The 20,549-nt window shown below is 34.5% G+C and overlaps 2 protein-coding genes across 3 annotated transcripts; both read right to left on the minus strand.

Annotated features, from left to right (window-relative positions):
* Positions 1-1,199: 1,199 nt before the first annotated feature.
* On the minus strand, positions 1,200-5,529 carry LOC119772466 (photoreceptor-specific nuclear receptor-like). The gene is made up of 8 exons (XM_038268900.1): positions 5,296-5,529; positions 3,676-3,820; positions 3,439-3,542; positions 3,092-3,352; positions 2,812-2,999; positions 2,495-2,732; positions 2,294-2,399; positions 1,200-2,055 (listed from the first exon to the last, which is right to left on the minus strand). Exons 1-8 carry the CDS (start codon positions 5,381-5,383, stop codon positions 1,923-1,925), a joined length of 1,263 nt encoding a protein of 420 aa, XP_038124828.1. The 5' UTR covers positions 5,384-5,529; the 3' UTR covers positions 1,200-1,922.
* Positions 5,530-8,333: 2,804 nt separating this feature from the next.
* Positions 8,334-17,953, minus strand: hexa (hexosaminidase A (alpha polypeptide)). 2 transcript variants are annotated; one of them, XM_038268895.1, is made up of 14 exons: positions 17,621-17,953; positions 17,082-17,186; positions 16,920-16,985; positions 15,716-15,762; positions 15,517-15,627; positions 15,326-15,427; positions 15,062-15,194; positions 14,618-14,798; positions 14,416-14,502; positions 14,262-14,334; positions 11,004-11,178; positions 8,865-8,955; positions 8,660-8,767; positions 8,334-8,536 (listed from the first exon to the last, which is right to left on the minus strand). In XM_038268895.1, the coding sequence occupies exons 1-14, from the start codon at positions 17,934-17,936 to the stop codon at positions 8,473-8,475; spliced, it is 1,659 nt and encodes a 552-aa protein (XP_038124823.1). In that variant the 5' UTR covers positions 17,937-17,953; the 3' UTR covers positions 8,334-8,472. The 2 variants fall into 2 exon arrangements, with proteins under 2 accessions (XP_038124823.1, XP_038124824.1); XM_038268896.1 differs by lacking the exon at positions 17,621-17,953 and having other exon boundaries at positions 15,716-15,767; positions 17,082-17,340.
* Between the last annotated feature and the right edge of the window lie 2,596 nt (positions 17,954-20,549).

Genomic DNA, 20,549 nt, shown 5'->3' on the forward strand with positions numbered 1-20,549 from the left:
AGAAAAATAATTTAATAATTGAATTTAGTTTCAAAGAAAAATCATTTTAAGACCAATAAAATACCCTGATTACATTAAAGACACTTGTTTTCTTGAATTACATTCATTTATCCCAGAAGTTGCTTCTTTTTTGTGACTGCTGGTAAAGTATTTTTCATCCCTTTTGACCTTTTCCACATTTATTCTTGTGAAACAGATGTGAGAAACTAATGTAAGATAACGCATACATATGGAGTGGAAGAAAAATTATTCACATTTGATCTTCAAATAGAAATTAAAAAACATTTAGCCCAGGTATGTTCTAAATCGATCCTCAAGGGCTGCTGTCCAGCAGGTTTTAGAGGTGTATCTGCTTCAGCACTGCTGATCTGCATTGGTAGCTGATTAAAAGGCTTATGTTAAACTGTAATCATCAGAATCTGCGGAGCATTTTGCTGCAACTCTAGTGCGTCTGTCTTCCAGTGTTGTATATTTACAAATAAAATAGTCTTTTAATTCCTTTTTGTGAACATATTCGGCCTGGATTAAGAAAATTTGTGAGCCTCAGATTTTTAGTATGACCTAATCTACTAGGGCTGTAGCTGTGGGCTATATTCAGGGCTGTTGTTGTGCTTAATGTTAATCCTCCAATCTGGTCTCAAAACATTGCAGCGACTACCAACTTTTCCCCCATTATTAGCCTGTATTAGCTCAATCCATCATCTCCCCCATTCCTGCTGAGAAAATAATACCACCATACCAACATTTTACACCAGTGACATGGTGTATTCAAGGGGATGTGTAGTTTTAACTTTCCTTCACCCACAGACTTTTGAGCATTAGCTGGAAATCTCAACTTATACAAATATTTCCTTCTTCTACATGTTTTCTTTCTTTTGGCTTGTGTCACACTAAAAACAAAATGTATTTTATCTTCATTTAAGTGTTATTCCTCTATCCAGACTGTAATAAAAGCCCATATTTTTGGAGTACATAAGTTATTTACACTGTTCAAATGCAAACATTCAGGGCTTAGACTAAAATGTGAAATCATCTGCGATGGATAGAGTATTTGTCCACCAAAGTGGTCTAAGAAATAAAATCTATCAAAATTACCAGCACTATATTTGGAAATATATGGGCCCTTATACACAAAAAAAACCACAGTAGATTGCAAGTGTATTACATATCAAGTTTTTTACACCTTGTCCATTTGAAAAATGACCAATTGTACAGATTTTTATTTTCTTCGTCATTGAACTACACAAACAAATAGAACCCAAAGAGCTTTTTATAGTTACTTTATATCAAAAAGGAAGTTATAGGTGGACTATGACATCATGTTTTCAAATTGTTCTATATTGGCCAAATTTGTATGGACTTAAAAAATTAGCTAGCTTAATGTTGTTTCATTAAAAGCAAAACAAAAAGATCCTTTATGCCTCAGACCCTCCCCTATAGTCTTATGTTTTGATCGAGGTTGCCCTTTTTGTAAAATTGCAAGGTTATAATTCCTTTGTGTTCAATAAAACACAAAAAACTCTCCTTATGTTTGGAGAATTAAGGAAAATAAACACCACATTTTACATTTTATTGAAGGAAAAGTTATTCACAAATACATGCTATGAAAAAAAGACATTCTTTTGCCACGGAAAGCTTGAGTTAGTCTGAAGTATCCTGAAGTTAAACTGATAGTAGAGTATAAAGTGGTATTTATGTGCATGATGGAACAAATCAGGATATTTACAAAACATTTTAAAATTTTACTGTCACAAAAATAAACAAGAGCCTTTCTGAAAGATTCCTGAAATAAGTTACTAAAAGAGCTAGATACTCATGTTGAAAATTATCTAGATGACATAAAATTTTACTGCTAAGACATAGAAGGATTCCACAGGAATGTGAATAAAATGAGTGTTAGAGAATCTTCTGTTGATGCTTGCTCAGTTTTTGAACATATCACACAGCAGCTTCTCCATGGGTGTGTTGCCTATTGTGCTGTGGAAGAACAGCCGCTCGACTTTACTTGGACTCACAAAACGAAGAGACGGCAACAGAAGTAAGAGCCTCCCAAACCTTGTAGAGCAAGAAAAAAGATGGGTTATTTAATCATTTATCTTTGAAGAAAAAAAAAATAATAATAAATATATATATATATATATATATATATATATATATATATATATATATATATATATATATATATATATATATATATATATATATATATATATATATATATATTTATATATTTATATATTTATATATTTAAATATATATAACTTTTTAAAATATAAAAAAGCTGCTGTGGCACCTTGCAGCCTGACTGGGATACACCGACTGAATGTGCTGACCCAATAACAAGTGAGACTGGTCCTGTAGATCTTCAACCTGTCCAGAGTCTTTGAGGCTGCGTGTCTCTATGGCAGGGAGACAAGAAGGAAACATCAGTTAAATAATCGTGCAACTGTAATACAAGGTTTATATTATTTTTTTTGTTTCAGTTTTTTTGTACCTGGCTTGAACAAAACTATTGCTTTCAGACATGCAAATTCCGTAGGATCGACAACCAAAGTCTTGAAACGATTGAATACATCTTCAAGAATCTGCAGCTCAGACGAAGCAATTTTGGTCTTTGCTTCATTAGAGGGAGAAAGTTCTGGAGACATAATTAAACATCTGTCCATTGGAAGTGACATCTGGATGGCACACAGAAGGAACATCTCACTCCAAGCTTCCTCCAGAAGAATAACCTTAAGATGTTGAATATATATATGATATTAGAATAGGACAATACTTTGCCAAAACCTACAGTTTGTTAGTCAGCCTTACCTGGTCCCGAAATGGCAATTGAGCAAACACTGCCAAATTCTTTGCCCACTTCACAGACATGAAAAGGAGTCGAGCTGATGTCTCATAGAAGCTCTCTGAAGGGCCGGAGGTGTATGTGAGCCTGCTGCAGTCTGATGAAGAGCTGTCATTCTCTGCATCGTTTGTCGTTACATCAATATTTTCCTCATCTATACATTGTAAAGAAAAATCAATGAAAAATTAATCTGCTAATTGCTAAGATTGGGACACTTAAAAATCCCTCTCATAAGTAAGAACTTACCGTCCTCTGGATCTAGCTTGGTACAAGTCTCTGCAGTCAGTAGGCGGACCATAAAGCGGTGGGTATTTTGGTTGCTGTGGGGCCGTATAGATGCAGAACCGGTTGCAGACAATGTTACTGGAGGCCTAAACCTAACAGATGAGTAGCAGTCAGAAGTGATGAGCCCCTGTGTGGTAGCTAGATCTTCTTTCTTTGCCTCCATATTTATGGAGTCAAAACTAATATGTGCTGTGCTTCGAGGCTGAAGCTCATTCTGCACCGCTGCCAATGGAAAAATGCAAAATATATTGCTTTAACAGAAGTAAAAAAAAAAAAAAGTACCATCAACTAAATCAAGTTATTCACACCATCTTTGTTCATTCCAGCTTGGAGACACTTTTTTAGTCGGCAAGCCTGGCACTGGTTCCGGTGAGCTTTGTCAACGGGACATCTGCCTGTCCCAGCCTGACACCTGTGATGTTAAACACACACACACACAAAAAAGCTCACTATGAAACTGGTTGATTTACAGCAGATTTTATACTGGGTGTATTTGAACTTATTTAGGAGCAATTCTGAAATGTATTCCAGGTTCCCTTGCCTACCTGTAGATGAGTCTTCGTCGAACGCTACGTTTAAAGAAGCCGCTGCAGCCATTGCAAGCATAAATGCCATAGTGTTTGCCAATGCTTGAATCAGAGCACACTTTGCAAAGCAAGACCTGACCAAAAGCTTTTAGAGGACTTTTATCTGTGCAGAATTAAAGACAAAAAGGAAGAGACTTTAAACAAATGCTCAAACTACCAAAACTTTACATTTTATAACATTTTCTTAAAAATAGTTATGAACTGCTGTGGCAACCACTAATTATAACAATGGGCAATTATATAATAGCTGATATCATGTGCTAATAATCCAGCATCTAAATTGATAAAGCAGATCGCCTACAGCCAACAACCAAATAACATTTTTGCAGAGTCTAATAAGTTATTTTGTTATTTGTAACACATCATAAAATCCTTTGCAACAGATTCTTATACATTAGATACATTTTAAGTTAATCTTTGATGAAGGAAGCAAGTGTTGTATAGTATCCATCCTTTAGGGATAAGTATGAGCATTAGGTCAATTAAAATACCTGTTTTGGATAAGCACATAAGATACAATTCTTTTTTATATATTTTATTTCCAAGAAAGGCTCTCATTTTTTTGTATAATACAATTATTTCTGAATTTTATTTTTTATTCAAACTCAATAAGCATTATTGTAATTTTTGACTTAACAACCTTAATGCATTATGGCAAGCCACTGTTTTATTGACATTATCAAATTAAGATTGAAAAATCACATTTTCTTAAATAAAACTAGATAATCCCTTTATTTTTAGGTCAATAAGGAACGACTAAAAATATATATACCTATTACTGTAGCTAAATATTAGAATAATGAGTGCTCATAGAAACACTTGTATTAAATTCTTCATACAACAGTTTATATCATAACATCAATTTGGCTTTAAACAATTTGGGAAGGCCAGACGATGTCCTGTTTATGCAAGCTTATAAAAAATCCCTTTGTTGTGCCATGATGGAGAAATTCTGGTGTTTACAGCAGCATAAGATTATAGAAAAAAAATGGTCATACTAATGTGTTTCAGAAAAGTGTATAAGAATAACATAAAAGTGTATTAGAATAACATAATGATGAAGAGTTAAAAATAAATAAAATACAAAGAAAAGCAGAAGAAATGTGTGTAAGCAGAGCGACCTATACTCCTCATTCAGTAAAACCATTTCTGCTGTGAGGAATGGGGCAAATTTTGTGAGAAGGATCACCCAAAAAATTGACCCCAGTTCTTCAGTTTAAAAAGACAGTTTTTAAACTGTCTTTTTTTTTTAAACTGTCTTTTTTGCATACAGTTTCACCAACTGTATGGAAACTTAAAAATTTTAAGTATATTTTAAAACATAATCTTTCTGGGAATTTAGTGAATACACTGTATTATCTATTTTGTAGGGAAACTTCTTAAAAGAATGTAATGAATTGTTTGGCCTTTGGGTATTCAGGACATATGTTGTATTTTTATCAGCTAAGAAAAACATCAGACTTCAGCTACAACTCATAAACTGCTTCATGTATGCTGGACGTTATTCTCAACATTATGCATTTTGCATCTTAATTTGATTGCATTTTATGAAGCAGAATTAAAACAACGCTTACTTACCTTCTTGAATTACATCCAGTTTTTGTTGCGTCACATTGCTGGAGCCAGTTGGTGAAAAATAGTCAATTTTAATCGCCTGGTCTTCCATTAATATTAAAACTAAATGTTTTCCAGGAAGAATACGCAAATAAAAAAAAATGTATTTACAAAAGGCCTGAATATGTTATATAGCAAAACTGCATCCAAGAAATACAGCTTGACGTGTCTGATGTAATGTATGGTCAATGAATTATCTCTCAGAGTGACTTAGAGCTTGAGTAGTCGGATGGCTTTCATGAGGAAGACAAGAAGATTAACACCAGTTGCTGTGTAAGCAAATAGCAATGCTTTATCCTCTTAATCTTTACTGTGCTAAAGATTGGTGTGGCCTTCACAAGGTATTCAATAGTGGTGACCCCACATCAGTGGGTAGTACAACAAGTTACTGAAGAAACACTGAAAAATCTTCTCTTGAGGCACAGCTTACTACTGTATCTTTTTTTGGAAACCAGGAAATTTTTCTGATATTGAACATAGATGGAAAATCTAATATTTCCAAAGCTTTTTTGTCAAAAGTTTGTCAAGGCAGGATCTAACTATTAAATGTGAGTGAACATTAAATAAAACACAGAATTTAACATTAAACTGAAAGACAGACAAAAAAAATAAGAGCTTGATAACATTATATAGATGACTTAACTAACACTGCTGTAAAAACATGAAAGTTGTAGTCCTTAACACTTAGATTTTGGAAAGAGAGGTTCATTTTCCTATCAGGATGATTATCCTGTCATTTTCAGCTACTAATGGGTTTTCTTATAAGTTTTCCCTGCATTTAGTTCCCTCCATCTTCTATTAAACAATAACTTTTCCTATCCTTGCTAAAGATAATCATTCAAACAACATGATGCTGCCTCCACTGTGCTCCATCCTGAGGATGAATTATTCAGTGTTGTGAAGAGTGTTAGCTTTCTGCCACATGGGTTTTGCATGTCGAGCAAAACGTTTGGTCATTTGGTCTCATCTGACCTGAGAAGAAATGTCTTCAGCTTACATGAAATATGTATTAGTTACATAATAACTAATATTAGACTACACCTAATATTTCATTATACAGTAAATCTTAAAGTCTCTTGTTAATAAAAAGGTTTATACAACCAAAGAGTCAATCAGACGTATTATTCTGCAATTAAATTAAGAACTTATAAACTAAAGTGTCAGGATTGCCATTTATGACAAATAGGTGTATGTGGGTGTGTGTTTCAGAATAACAGTGTGGTTGTAACCATGCAGCTTTGCAAATTCCTTTTTGTTATGAGGGTGGTTAGTTGAAAAAAATCCTCTCTATGCACAGTCAATGTCTGGGTACATCTGAATAGTGCAAAGCTATAAGAAGACTTAACCAAAAGCAAAAGTGTGTCAGTGGTCTCCATGATAAGTGCTGACCATTAGAAACTGCACTAAGAAAGGAGGTAGGAAGAGAAAGTAGTATGCTGCTTTTTGATAATTTACCATAAGGATCTCCAGATATTCCTATCTGCCACATAGGATACATATATGGTTTCCCACAATCCTTTGCATGACAGGATGTATGTGCAAAGCCCACTTAATTGATTTTTAACACAAAAATCATTCAGAAAATAGTTCATTTTAGTTCCAGGTTAAGAGATGTTTCCTTCACATATTTTTTTCCCCCATAAAACAAGGTAAACTTTATTACAATCCTGCAGCTCTGACTATACAGTAATAGAATCTCTAGCCTGTACTTCCCTAATTTTCTAACCAATCCAGCTGCTGGCAGAAGAAAGATGCTGCAACCATCAGCAAAGATCTGCTTTGAGGTTTAACTGCCAAGGATAGCTGTCACGTTCCTACACACCTGAGCCTTGTGACTCTTATCTAGATACGTGTCAATCATCTTTAGCAGCGTGCCACCACGAGCCAAGCGATTATGTATTTAGTGGAAACTTTTATCACAACAAATTACTGCAGGTGATTCAACACACGTCACTGGAAAAAAATAAATTGCTCAATCACTTGTTCATCATTTGTTACTCCCTGTATTAAAATGCAAACAATTCTTTATAGGGTTTTAAAAAGTTAAGGCTTCCTAAACATTGTAAGCCTAAAGCAAAACCCTTCATATTAGTATAGCATAGCAGAAATGATATGCAAGACATAACTGTATCGTCCTTCAGAAGGAGTCCTTGAATGGCAGTTTGCATCAATAAGAAGCTTTTCAATATAATCTCTTTCCAACTTTTGTTAAAGAGTGATCCTTACTTTTTACCTTTCTCTTTATAAACACAGTGCAGATGTATTTCAGGCTGCATAGGTATGATACACATTTTTAACTGAATGTTATGTGAAACTTTAGAAAATTTAAAAATCCAAGGTAATTGTTTTTCTGTACGAAATAAGATGATACATTTGTGCTCAGGGTATTCTGATTTCCACCCAAACATCATCAACAAACCTCATCCCTTCTCCAAAACAGATAAAAGAGAAGGGCTGAGAAGTCAGCATTCTGGCTTATAGGGATTGCCTTCCCTTGTAATCTGCTGCCATTTATTGTAATCCACATGACAACTAAATCAATGAACAGTCACTACAAAACCTTATCACTGCAGCTGAAAGTTTAAAAAGAAAAAGAATTCTCCACCTTGCTTAAATCTGTTTCTGGTGCTTCCTCTCTTATAAACACTTGCATTACCCCAGATTTCCCCTTTATTTAGTCGTCTAATATAATTCTCATCTAATCCACTTATTTACATGCTTATCCTGTGAATCATTTTTTGTTACAGTTGTATGAAAAATGCTCTATAAAAGAGCTCTGATAAATAGAAGGTTTCTTTTTTTTAAAGTTTAGCTAATTCTTTGACAAATAATTTGAAAAAAGTTGGACTTAAATGTTTAATGTATTACATATACTATTTATTCCATCATCTAAACTTTCCCGTTTTATCCTTTAAAAACAGATATTTTAAATAAGCTAAAACATAATTGAATTTAAATTGAAACAACACAATGGAGAAAACAAATACTACATGCTTTGCACACAAATTATTTTATTATAGCTTAAGACAAAAACTTAGCATATTTCACAGCAAAGTAAAATTAAAGCTAAAAGATTCCTGAGAACAGATGAATATTTGCAATTTTGAATCTCTGCGTGTTAAAAGATGTTTCAAATCATCCTCAAACACTTTGATACTCATGTTTGCAGTAGCCCACATATAGAGGCTCAACTTGGATCCCACGCCTAAAGAGGAAGCAAGGCAGAAACAAGAGAATGTAATATGCAGGTTTTATAAAATTCACAACCATGACTTGTTAAGGGGAGCCAATATTAAGTGGTATAAAAGCTGAAGAGATGATGAAATACCTCAGCAGCTTGCATCGAAATTCCTGCAGTCGTGGAAACGCTCTGTCCACACTGAAGGTCTGCTTCTCGTTGCTCCACAGTCTCTCAGCAGCAGCACTTGCTCTTGGCCTGTTCATTTCAATGTTTTAAAACAGAGTTAAAGAAGCAAGCCAGCAAGAAAAAATGTATATTATTTTAACTTTAGGAGATATTGGGTGTTAGATACCAAAGACGTGGGGAAAGGTTGGTTGCATCTACATATTCCCCCCACAAGCAGACCTCTCCTCCGATCACCAGCTGCTTCTGCTTTTCAGAACCTGTCCAGACACAAAAAGGCTAAATACATCATTAAGGTTAATGTACTGGTATCATATAAAGCTAAGCTTTAATGCCAAAGAAATACTGCATTAATCTTTTTATTATGCTATTTGAATTAGTTTCTATTTGAAGGCCCTACATCTGAACTAGAATGGACAGAAAAAATATAAATATTAAGTGTTTTATCTGTCAATATGGCTCCTTGTGTTAATAGAATAACCCTCCATTGTCCCACTCTGAGGAAATTCAATGAGAGATTTTAGTGAGACAATAACAAAGTTAGTAACCTTTATAAAAAAAAAAAAGTATATTTAAATATACATATGTGACCTGAACTATATATGTCAGGAATGATACCTAATTGGTAAAATGGGCAATTCAGGTCTAGAATTTAGAGTTCAGATCCCATCATCATACCATAGGGTACAATGCAAGAATTTTCTTTACCATTCATTTTTAATATTTGTCACATTATAATCAAACTTTTTTTATTTGGGTTGTATGTGATAGAAGAAAACAAAGGAGTGTATAGTGGCAAAGTGAAATTTAAATGTTTTTTGCAATATTTTTTCTAAAGAACCCAATCATAAAACTCTTAACAAGTTTCCTACACATTTGTGTTTAACCCCTTTTACTATCAAACCCCTAAATTAAGTCCAGTCCAACCATTTGACTTTAGAAGTCAACTAAGTTGTTTTTAAGTCTCTGCTGAATGTAATCGCAGTACAAATACAATTGTTCTGTGAAGGTTTCAGAGATTTGTTAGAGAAAACATACAGAACCACGCAGCACAGAAGACAGGCCAGCTGTGTCTAGATTTTAAAGTAGGGCTAGATCATAGAAAATAATCCAAGCATTGAAAATCTTATCCAGCATTGTTCAAGCTATTAACCAAAATTAAAAAGTAGAACATCAGGTGGTAGAACATGGCCATCCATCCAAATTAAGAGGGGGGGCAAGGGGATCATTAGATAGAGTAGCAGCCAAGAGGACCATGGTAGCTCTGGGTGAGCTGCAGAGGCTCTGGTAGAAATATCTATTGACTTATGCACTCCTGAAAAAACAGACTATTGGTGAGTGGCAAATAGATAGCCACTGGTAAAATAAAACCCTGTTATTAATAACCACCCAGAGGTAATGAATCAAATATAGGTAGGAGCTTTAGTTAAATTGAACAGATACTGCTGTCTTTGGTCCACATTGAAATGAAACAATTGTGAAACATCATCTGAACTCAACATCTCTATGGTAAAACATAGCAGCAGCATCATGCAAAAAAGTGGCTAAACAGAAATGCATGTTTCACTTTTAACATTTATAGATGTTAAAACAACAAAGCATCTAAACCAAATGAAGAGAAAACATAGGTCTTCCAAGGAGTCATTAAAATCCCTCATACGTTTATATGTATATATTGTACGAACAATTGTAGGAAGAATAAAAACAATAAAATTAGTAAATAGATTTATAATTATCCACTTTGAAAACTTAAAACTGCTGGATAGATCCCCACAGGTGAAAAGAGGACAAAACAAACAACCATGCAGCCCCAAACTTTCCATTCTTCTTCTCTGAGTTTCACTTAAAAGTACTAAGAATCCCTGATCATCTTTTTATTGATAAGAAAACAAAACAAAACACAGGAAAACCCCTAAAGACAAAGAAACTGCTGAAAGGCCTGAAAACCTGAAACCATCAGGCATCCCATCCAAGACCATGACATTTACCACAAAAACCTGAACAAATAAAGCTATGACATCACATTTTGGTGCCATTATGCAGATTCAGAATCAATATCTGTTTGAATGTACAGTAGACAATGTGTCTTGCTTTTTTTTTAAGGATGGTTCAGACTGATTGTGTAAAACTCCTTCCCTCATAACAGCAAACCCAACACATAAACAGATTACTGAAGTTAATTTATTCTTTATATCTGAGATTTACTGCCATCTGGTGGTTTAAAACAAAACTGAACATAAAGTAGAGAAAATTGTTGTCTGGGATGTAACAATGCTCAATTCACAGCAGACAAGATCCTTTCACTGACCCTTGAAGGCGAGAGGCCACACATTGTAGTAGCGGGCCCAGTTGTGTGTGGGTCCTGGCTGGTCCAGGTACCATGGAGAGGCCAGAATCACCCGCAGCCCTGCTTTAACAACCCTGCGTACTTCACAAAGGTAGCAACCCTGTTTCCACACTTCCACCACTGACAAAGACTTGCGCTGCAAATCAAAGAAATCCATCATTAGACATACATATATCACTTAGTGATATAATACCCATCACATCATCTACAGTGTATGCTTTAAGTCCTTAATCCATTTACATGAAAACCCCATGGCAATTGTTGTTTGAATCACATTATTGTAGACCAATTCAATTCTTTCTTCTTCTTTTTTTTTTTTTTTAGCAGAAAGGCATTCTATTTTTAATGTTGTAAGAATTTTAATAATAGATTTAAACCATTCTGTTTCAAGGTTGAATGATCATACACGAATGTGCTGCACTGGTTTAATGTTATTCTTCTTATTCTTTGATACTCACAATCTGAAAATCATAAACTGACTCAGATATACAGACAGCCCACAGTGAGCTTTTAATAAATGCTCTTTGAGTTTCATCTTTACCACAAGCTTCAGGAAGCCCATAATAAGCCTCTTTCATATTCTAGCTGTCACTTGAAATGGCAGAATTTTAATTGTTATTTGCTGGCATTTACCTGAATTTTAAGCATAGTTGATACATTTCCGTTATAACTGAGAACAAAATCAATCCAGAAGCCAAAGATATGCTGCTTTCACTGCTTCAAGGCCAATTTTGACATCTGCAATATTTTTCTTGTCTTCTTGTCTTCTTCCTCTATCAAGCAAATCACTGTGTGCAATACACAAGTTCCTATGCCAGCAAAACAGTCACACAGGCATCATGCTGTCACTACCTTGCTTGACAGTTTTTAGTGTTGTTATTAAGTATAACAGTCTCACCTTGACTCATTTTTTGTATAGTCATTGGGACCAAAATGCTCGATAAATAGACTCATCTAACCATGAAACCTTTAGTCAAAACATTTTTTTGATTTGACTATGCTTTCCTACAAACTTCATTTGTGTTCAGATGTGAAATTTTGTAGGAGGCTATTCTATCTTGACCATTAGGTCATTAGTCAAGTAAATCTTAAATCATTGCTATATCATTGCTATATCAACAGCAACAAGGGGTTTCAGTTCATGGAAATCTTCAAACCTGCCAGTAATCATGTTGTTCCATTACAATTTCTTGTATTTAGAAGTTGCTTCACATGGTTAGTGTGGAAAGGAATACAGTATGATCCCAAACTAACTTTCAAACTAGTCTTGAAATTGATAAAGCAGACAAAAAGTGTGCATAACAACTGGTCTGACTGCAACCATACTGAAAGTTCATAGAGTGTTTTTATAAGTGGCAGTGGAGTCGGATGTAGGAGCTTGCCCTGAAATCGAAGGGATGATGTTCCGGCTCCAGGTTTCAGTGTCATTGTGTCCTCGGGCAAGACACTTCACCTTCATCATCTACTGATGGGGGTCAGTCAGAGGGCAAGGTGGCGCCAGTGTTCAGCAGCCTCGCTTCTGTCAGTGAGCACCAGGGCAGCCGTGGCTACAATGTAATTTGCCACTATCAGTGTGTGTGTAAATGGTTGAATGAATGAATGTAGTGTAAAGCGCTTTGGTCAAGTCTCCTGATTTAAAAAAAGCGCTATATAAGTATAAGAACAGGCCATTTAAGCATTTTTTGAGCCAACCTACTACTTAAAATAGGCTTTATGCATCTTTAAAAAGTGGCCAAATGATGTTCCAGAATTATGCCAGATATTTTTAGGATAAAAAAAAGTGCATGTTTTCTCTGCCAAGGGTTGTAAATATATATTAGATACCAGACCAATTAGTTAACAAGTTATTTGTTGGTGTTTTCACTGGTATTCACTGTTCACTGATATTACGTCTGACTAACAATTTCCTGCAATAGGTCAGTTAGGATTACTAGAAATAATGCTTCTAAGAAAATATGTTTAACCTAAGTACTTCGTAGAAATGCCTTTGAAACTTAATCAAATATTTTGGATATCAACCCATAAGCTTTGCAAACTGTAATCTGACTTATTATATTTCTTTCAGTAATGAGTAATGACTTCATCTTTGCTGAGTGGCATACTAATACCTCTTCTCTCTGAATGTTATGTTGGATTGACATTCCCATAGTGTTTATATTACCTGAGCTTTAGGTCTCTACAGTTGTCTGCGTGTGGTGGTTTTTTTAAATTATTTTATATTTAATCATGCAAGGAAGCAGTTTATACTAGATATTTTTTACCCTAAAATATATCCTTACCGAAGATGTATTTACTTGCTAAGGATGTATTTTAGGTCTAAAAGTAGATGCCTAAGGATTCCTTAGGCCTTCCTCAGCTTAACTAAAATATCATAATTAACCTATAAGCAGCTTACAAAGCCATACATTGTTTTCTGTGATTTCTAAATTAGTTGTAAAGCATAATAGTGTTAGGGCCTGGTCTACTATAGAAAACATTTGCAATATGGACCCACAGAGCTCATCTACACACCAGGGGCACGTGTTTGCATGTTTAAAATAAGCACAACCGCAGGTGTACAAATGTTGTCTTTGTCCTCATGAATATACAGGACAAATGTTCTGCATATTCATCAGAAAAATACAAAATACTGGGAGGAGCACATTAAGCAAATGTATTTACTTAACAGCTTTTGTGAGATTTATTTATCCTGAAATAGTTTAACTTTGAGTGCAGCCTGTCATGCAAAAATGTCTGCAGACGTTTTTATGAGAAAGAAACATAGCTACAATTAGAGAGGAAATAACAATATTAGAGACATACGGTCTATCCGTTAATGTCATTTTGGAGCTGCAAGGTCATGATTCCAATTTTTATAGTTGTTCTATTACCATTTACCTGTTGTTAAATGTTTTTTTATGGTTGTTTTGTAGCAGTTTGAGATAATTAAATGAAAAGACTACCATTATTACCACCAATATAGCCTTCAAGCTTTCCCTGCTTTTACATCCATTCCACTCTCCCAAACAGCCAATAGCTCATGCTATATCCTCATTTAAAAAACCTTTACGCGTTCCCAGTCTTAGCCAATCAGCTTCAAGATGCCTGCTAAATGTTTGTCATTTTTGTTTTGTTTTTTAGATCAGGTCCATAGTGTATGACAACATTGAAAAATATCACATAAATCTCATTAAACGTCTGTTCTTAAAAGAAATAATACATCTCTTGGTGCAAACTTACGCGTTCATGATAGTCAAAAACATCCTGCCACACAATAGATGTCTTCCTGAGGGCTAATGTGATGTTCAGAATCCTGTTGATGAAGGCAGTCATATTTATTACTCTAGGTTTTTCAAAGAGACCTTTATACAAATTCTCCCCTCTACCGCCTTACTTTTCAATGTAGAAGGCTTCAAGTTTAGAAAAGTCCAGTCCAAAACCCATCTTCTGCATGAATGCACGAACATAAGGATTTGATCTCCTAAGAAAAACAAGCACACTCAGTCATAAATTTAAGCTTTTTAAAGACTTTTTCAGTTGAATATTAGGGTTCTTTGTTTTTATATGCAGTGGTTTGTTTTTATTTTCGCACATACCAGCAGGAAAAGTCGACTTCATCCCCTCCTAAGTGGATATATGAGTCAGGAAACACTGTGGCCACTTCCTTAAAAAGTGCTGCCATAAACTGATAGGTGGAGGATAATGTTGGATTAACAGGTCCAAAAGCCCCAGAAGGATTGCCCCCTCTGTAGCAGGGAGTTAACAACACAGGCTGACCTAAGACATAAGTCAGAAAGTAAATACATACATGTATATGTTTTATGAAATATACATATATTGATACGAAAGTGCGACTAATGCTGATATCTTAAAAGAATGGCATTTCAGCAGGTTTGAGGTATTTATTATGAGGTAATAATAAAAAGTGAGTCTCTTAATATATAGAAAACTGTACCATAACATTCACACACAAAAAAAAGGTACTCTGGTTCACAGAGGCATTTTTGTTAGATGTTACTAGTTTTCCTTCAAAATTCTACCTTTTCCCCAAGATTTAGTGTGTCCTGGTGAATCAAACTCTGGAAGAACTCTTATTCCTCGCATCCTGGCATGTGAGATCACCCTTCTCACATCTGACTGTGTGTAGATGTGAGTCACTGGGTGGAAAGCACCCTGAATCAGAGCCAGACGTTTTGGTTATAGGGGGGAGAGAAGTTCCCAGCTCGTGGCTTAAGAGAGAGTGGGGTAAAAAAATAATAGATCTGCCATAAAATGTAATCTAATAGCTTTCCTAATCCACATACCTTACTGGAAAGTTCTGGAAATGTGTGGCTTTGATAAGGGAAGGAGGGATCATCAACTATGTGCCAATGAAACACATTAAACTTGCTGTAGGCCATTGCATCCTAAAAAAGAAAAGCTGAAGATATTAAGTACAAAAAAGCAACAACAAAAAACCCAAAGAGATCTTATGATCAAGTTATGTGAACTTTACCAGAGTTTTTAAAATGGCAGGCACCGGCAAATAGTGTCGTGAAGTATCCAGTAAAATTCCTCTGTACTTAAATTGTGGGAAATCCTCAATATAGGTCTTGTTAATATAATACTGAAAGAAAAAACAAATATTATAAATGTAATTATATTATGATAGATATTATATATAAACCTAAAAATTAGCATTAACTTTGACTTACTGAGCCAACGTCATCTTGATATACCAACTGACTGAAGGATTCTAGACCTGTGCTTAATCAGAAAACATGCATGTCAACAACTCCTTTTTGAACAAGCATACATATTAGAAAGTATGTATATATTTTTTTTTCTTTAATTCTTGAAAATATCCGAATTTGAAACATTTTGTATAACCTCACCTCTTCTAAATATGAAATCAAATGCTGTTATAAAACAAAAACATTTTGAGTAATTTACTGGATGACAACTTTATACCCCTATGTGAGTAAGTAATACATTTTTGAATACTATAGCCACCTCTGTTTTAAAGTAAAATGAAGCTGTAGGTACAGGTTTTATCTAATAAAAGTTCACATTGATAACAATGGAAAGAATATGAGTATTTTCTGAGGGTATGTCCAGACCTTTTCTCTGTTCAATTAGTCTCCCCAGACCCAATTACAGCAGAGGTAGCTGTAAATATTTAAAAAGTAAATAGAGAAAATGTGTGAAAATGGACATAGAGAAGTGAGAAGCCATTTTGCATCTGATGTCAAAACAATGGACTTCCTAATTTTGCAGCCATTTAACCCACTGATGGGTGATGGTCTGTTAAAAGTTCATTTAGCAAGTCTAAATAACCCTTAGGTGTACATGTGTGTACTTTTGTTTGTTCTATATATTTCTATGTTGTTTGGTGATCGACCCACCAAGTAAAGTCATAGCCTATGTATTTCTAAGCCTATTATTAAATGACAAAAGTTGATCACAGTAAAAAATTAAACCATATTATGTAAAAAACAAATATGAGAATGCAATAAACACATTACAGGTTAAGAATATTAAGCATGACACAATTTGTTTTGAACTATAGAAATAGTCAGGCTCTATGGTGCCTTTCACAGTTCCTGTGGAGCAAGATTGAGTGGTAAAATGTAAAAAAAAAAGATGATAGTATTATACTACAATAGTATTTTTACTTTTGTAATCTTACTTGTTCAGCAAATCAGGCAATCCATTTAACTTGATTTAAATAGCTTTAACACAATTTCCTACTCACAGCTGAGCCTCAACTGGCTTAGCAAGATAATCCAAATTGGGTTGTTTACCACCAAACAGTTGTTACCGTGTAAGCAAGATAACAATCCTTTCTGACTTATTTTTATTATGTCAATTTCAGTAGGGCATTTTCAAATTCTTTGAAAATGTAGTGGCAATAATTACCTATTAGAGCACCCCACACTGTTTCAGCGTTTAGAGATGCTCGCCCAGCAAAGACATTCAGTTTGTCTAAAACATAGATGAAAGGAAGTTGTTAGTGAGTGCTTTTACAATTCTAACATATTTCCATGCATTACATTGTGTAAAGTGTATTTTTATACTCACATCTCTCAGAAGAATCTTGATTTGGGTAACCCTCACAGTCATGATGATCAAGACTGATTGTGAGAGTAAATACCTCATTCTCAGTAAATTGTAGAGTATCATTTCCTGTCAAAAATGAATGTAAATATCAGGATTTTACCATCACAAGTTTTACATTGTATTTTATAATTGATATTTCAAATCTTTAACCATTTTTAAATGTTTTAAGTATTGTATAATTAGAAAACACACGAGAGTGAAGCGGCATTGTCCATTTTCATTGAATGTGTTGAAACTAAAAGGCTTTAGTTTGGCCTACAGTTGAACAGCTGTTTTTACAAAGCCCATTCATCCACACTGAAAGGCACAATGACCGACAGAGCATTCACAACAAAGCTAGCAAGATTCCTAACTGTAATTCAGTTTTAAATGTGTTATAACATGAACATTTCCTCTTAAATGTCATAATGATACATAGAATTTACCAACAATTGTCTGTTTATACAGTTTTGTAACTACATTAGTTAACTAAAATAGTCTAAACCAACTAACGTACTCACCAGAAGGGTAGTCTGGAAATAAAATGGAAAAGTATCTTTTGAATGCAGCATCCAGAACAGAACAGCTGTGTTGTTCAGTCAGTTGTCCTCTGTATCCAAAGCTGAAAGTTTGGGGTTTTAGTTGGTATCTCTCTGTTGAGGTGATACAAGTTTGTGGTAATGGCCACACACTCTGTACTTTGACTAAGCCAATCTGTTGTATTATAAATAGTAGGAAAGTATAGTTTAATAGAGTGCTGTATCCAGGATTTTCTGAGCACATGACTTTCATATTCAACATTTCGCCTTCCTGGCCAACTAAGCCAGTCAGGTGCATAGGTACATGTAGTCACACGAGGTAAACAACAGGCAGCCTACCACTATCTCCCCAATGATATACATAATAATAGTGGACATACTGCTACTAGGGCAGCCTCCAGAAGGTTTTCAAAGGGGAGGCCAGATGGGGGCCATCAGAACATAAAAGCCATAGAATAACAAGTTAGAAGTATGGCATAGTAATCATATGCATCCACACCCCACACATATATATCCTTCTTTCTCATAACAAAGTCTGCAGACATTTTTCATCAGTTTTATTTATTGCACCAATGATCTGCATTGGATGGCGCACATGACGTGAAATAAATATTTATAAACTTAAAACCGAAGCCAAGAGTAACGAGTAACGTTTGTTTTAAAAATGTAAGGAATAGAAAGTACAGATACTTGTGTGAAAATGTAATGAGTAGAAGTCAGGAGTAGGGAGAAAAATAAGCAATGGAGTAAAGTATAGATACCTAAAAAGTGTACTTAAGTACAGTAACAAAGTATTTGTACTTCCTTACTTGACACCGCTGATTTTTATACATGCAAACTTTTAGCTGATAAGGCCCTAACACTATTATACCTTACAACTAATTTAGAAACCCTCAAAAAACAATGTCTGGCTTTGTAAGTTGCTTATAGGTTAATTATAATAATTTAGTTAACTTTAGGTATGCCTCAGGAATCCTTTGGCATCTATTTTTAGGCCTAAAATACATCCTTAGCAAGTAAATACCTCTTTAGTAAGGATGTATTTTAGGGGGAAAAAATTATAATAAACTGCTTGTATGATTAAATATAAAATTTTAATAATAACTAACATCACACACAGACAACTGTAGATACCCAAAGGTAATATAAACACTATGGGAATGTCAAGCCAACATACCATTCAGAGAAAAGAAGTATTAGTATGCCACTCAGCAAAGATGAAGTCAATACTCTGAAAGAAATATAAAAAGTCAGATTGCAGTTTGCAAAGCTTACGGGTTGATATCCAAAATATCTGATTAAGTTTGAAGTTTCAAAGGCATTTCTAAGAAGTAAATAGGTTGAAAATTATCTCAGAAGCATTTTTTCATCTTTTAATTTTGGTACAAAAAAATAAAAAATAAATAATGATAATAATAATAATAACAATAATAATACTGTATATTATATATATATATATATATATAAATATGATAATATATAATAATTATACATATATTATTATATATGTAATAATATATATAACATATTGTGTGTATATATATATATATATATATATATATTCATAAAGTAATCTTTGGTTGGAGGAACGTTGGTCGTTTGGTGCATGGCGCGTGTTTTGAAGCTGCTCTGCTTGTGGAGAAATGTCCTGGGCCGTGAGTAGTGAGGAAACAGGAAGCGATTCTTGTGGGATGGAAGAGGGAAATAGTGACAATGAAGGTTGGAAGATAGCAGCATCAAAAAATGAGAAAAAGCGGAAAAAACAGAGATCAGTTCAAGGGGAATCTAGTTCAGAACAATCCAGTGATGATCATTCCATACATTCCACAGCACAACAAAATGAATTCAAAGTCATATTCAAAGTCGTTAATCAGGCAGACTCTTTTACAAACTGGAATCCGGTTCACTTAACAAAAACCATCAATAAACTTGTTGGAGAAGTCAGAGGTGCCAGAATTCTGTACAGTGGAGACCTGCTAATTAACTGCAGAGACAGCGCCCAGCAAGGCAAAGCAATACGTATTAACAAAATTGACGGGATAAGAGTTCAGTGCAGCCTAATGGAGAACAAAAAGATCAGCAGGGGAGTCATTGGAGGAGTTCCTCTGAAAATTTCTGAAAAAGAGATTCTGGAAAACATAAGCGGTGCAAAAGTAAAAGAAGTAAAACGGTTAAAAACAACAAGAAACGGAGAAAGATCTGACAGTTTATCTGTACTAATTAAATTCGAGGAAGAGCAATTACCAAGCAAAGTATTCATCGGTTACATCAGTTACAATGTCAAAATCTACAATCCACCACCATTGAGATGTTTCAAATGTCAAAAATTCGGACACATTGCAGCAGTTTGTAAAGGGAAACAGAGGTGTGGAAGGTGTGCAGGAGAACATGAATATGGTAAATGTGGAAAAGAAGCTAAAATAAAATGCTGTAATTGTGGTGGAGAACATACTGCTGCTTATCGCGGCTGTGAAGCAAGCAAAAGGTCTGAAGAAATAAAAAAAATGAAATTTGAGCTTGGAATAACTTATGCTGAAGCTGCAAAAAGGATCCCATCTCAGTCAGAAAAACCCAAACCTACAGTTCAACACACGGCAAATTTCAAACCTCTAGAGAAATCTCCAAAAATTGATGAAGACTCACTAATTGTTAAAAAGACAAATTTTGTTCTTTTCATGGTGGAAGTGATTAATTGTACTGCTCAGACGACAAAAAAAACAGAAAAAATCAAAATAATAGTGAAGGCTGCAGAAAAATATCTGGATGTTAAAGATATGAACTGGGAGATGGTTGGAAGCATGATGGAAAGACCAATGGGACCATCAGAAACTGGCAGAGGTACGATGACCTAGAGTAAATTAAAATTATACGGGCAAATGTAATTTAGTATAATTTAGTATTATGTGGTTTT

This window comes from Cyprinodon tularosa, unplaced genomic scaffold (genome assembly GCF_016077235.1).
Source record: "Cyprinodon tularosa strain WSP-4 unplaced genomic scaffold, ASM1607723v1 ctg71, whole genome shotgun sequence".
Lineage (NCBI taxonomy): Eukaryota > Metazoa > Chordata > Actinopteri > Cyprinodontiformes > Cyprinodontidae > Cyprinodon > Cyprinodon tularosa.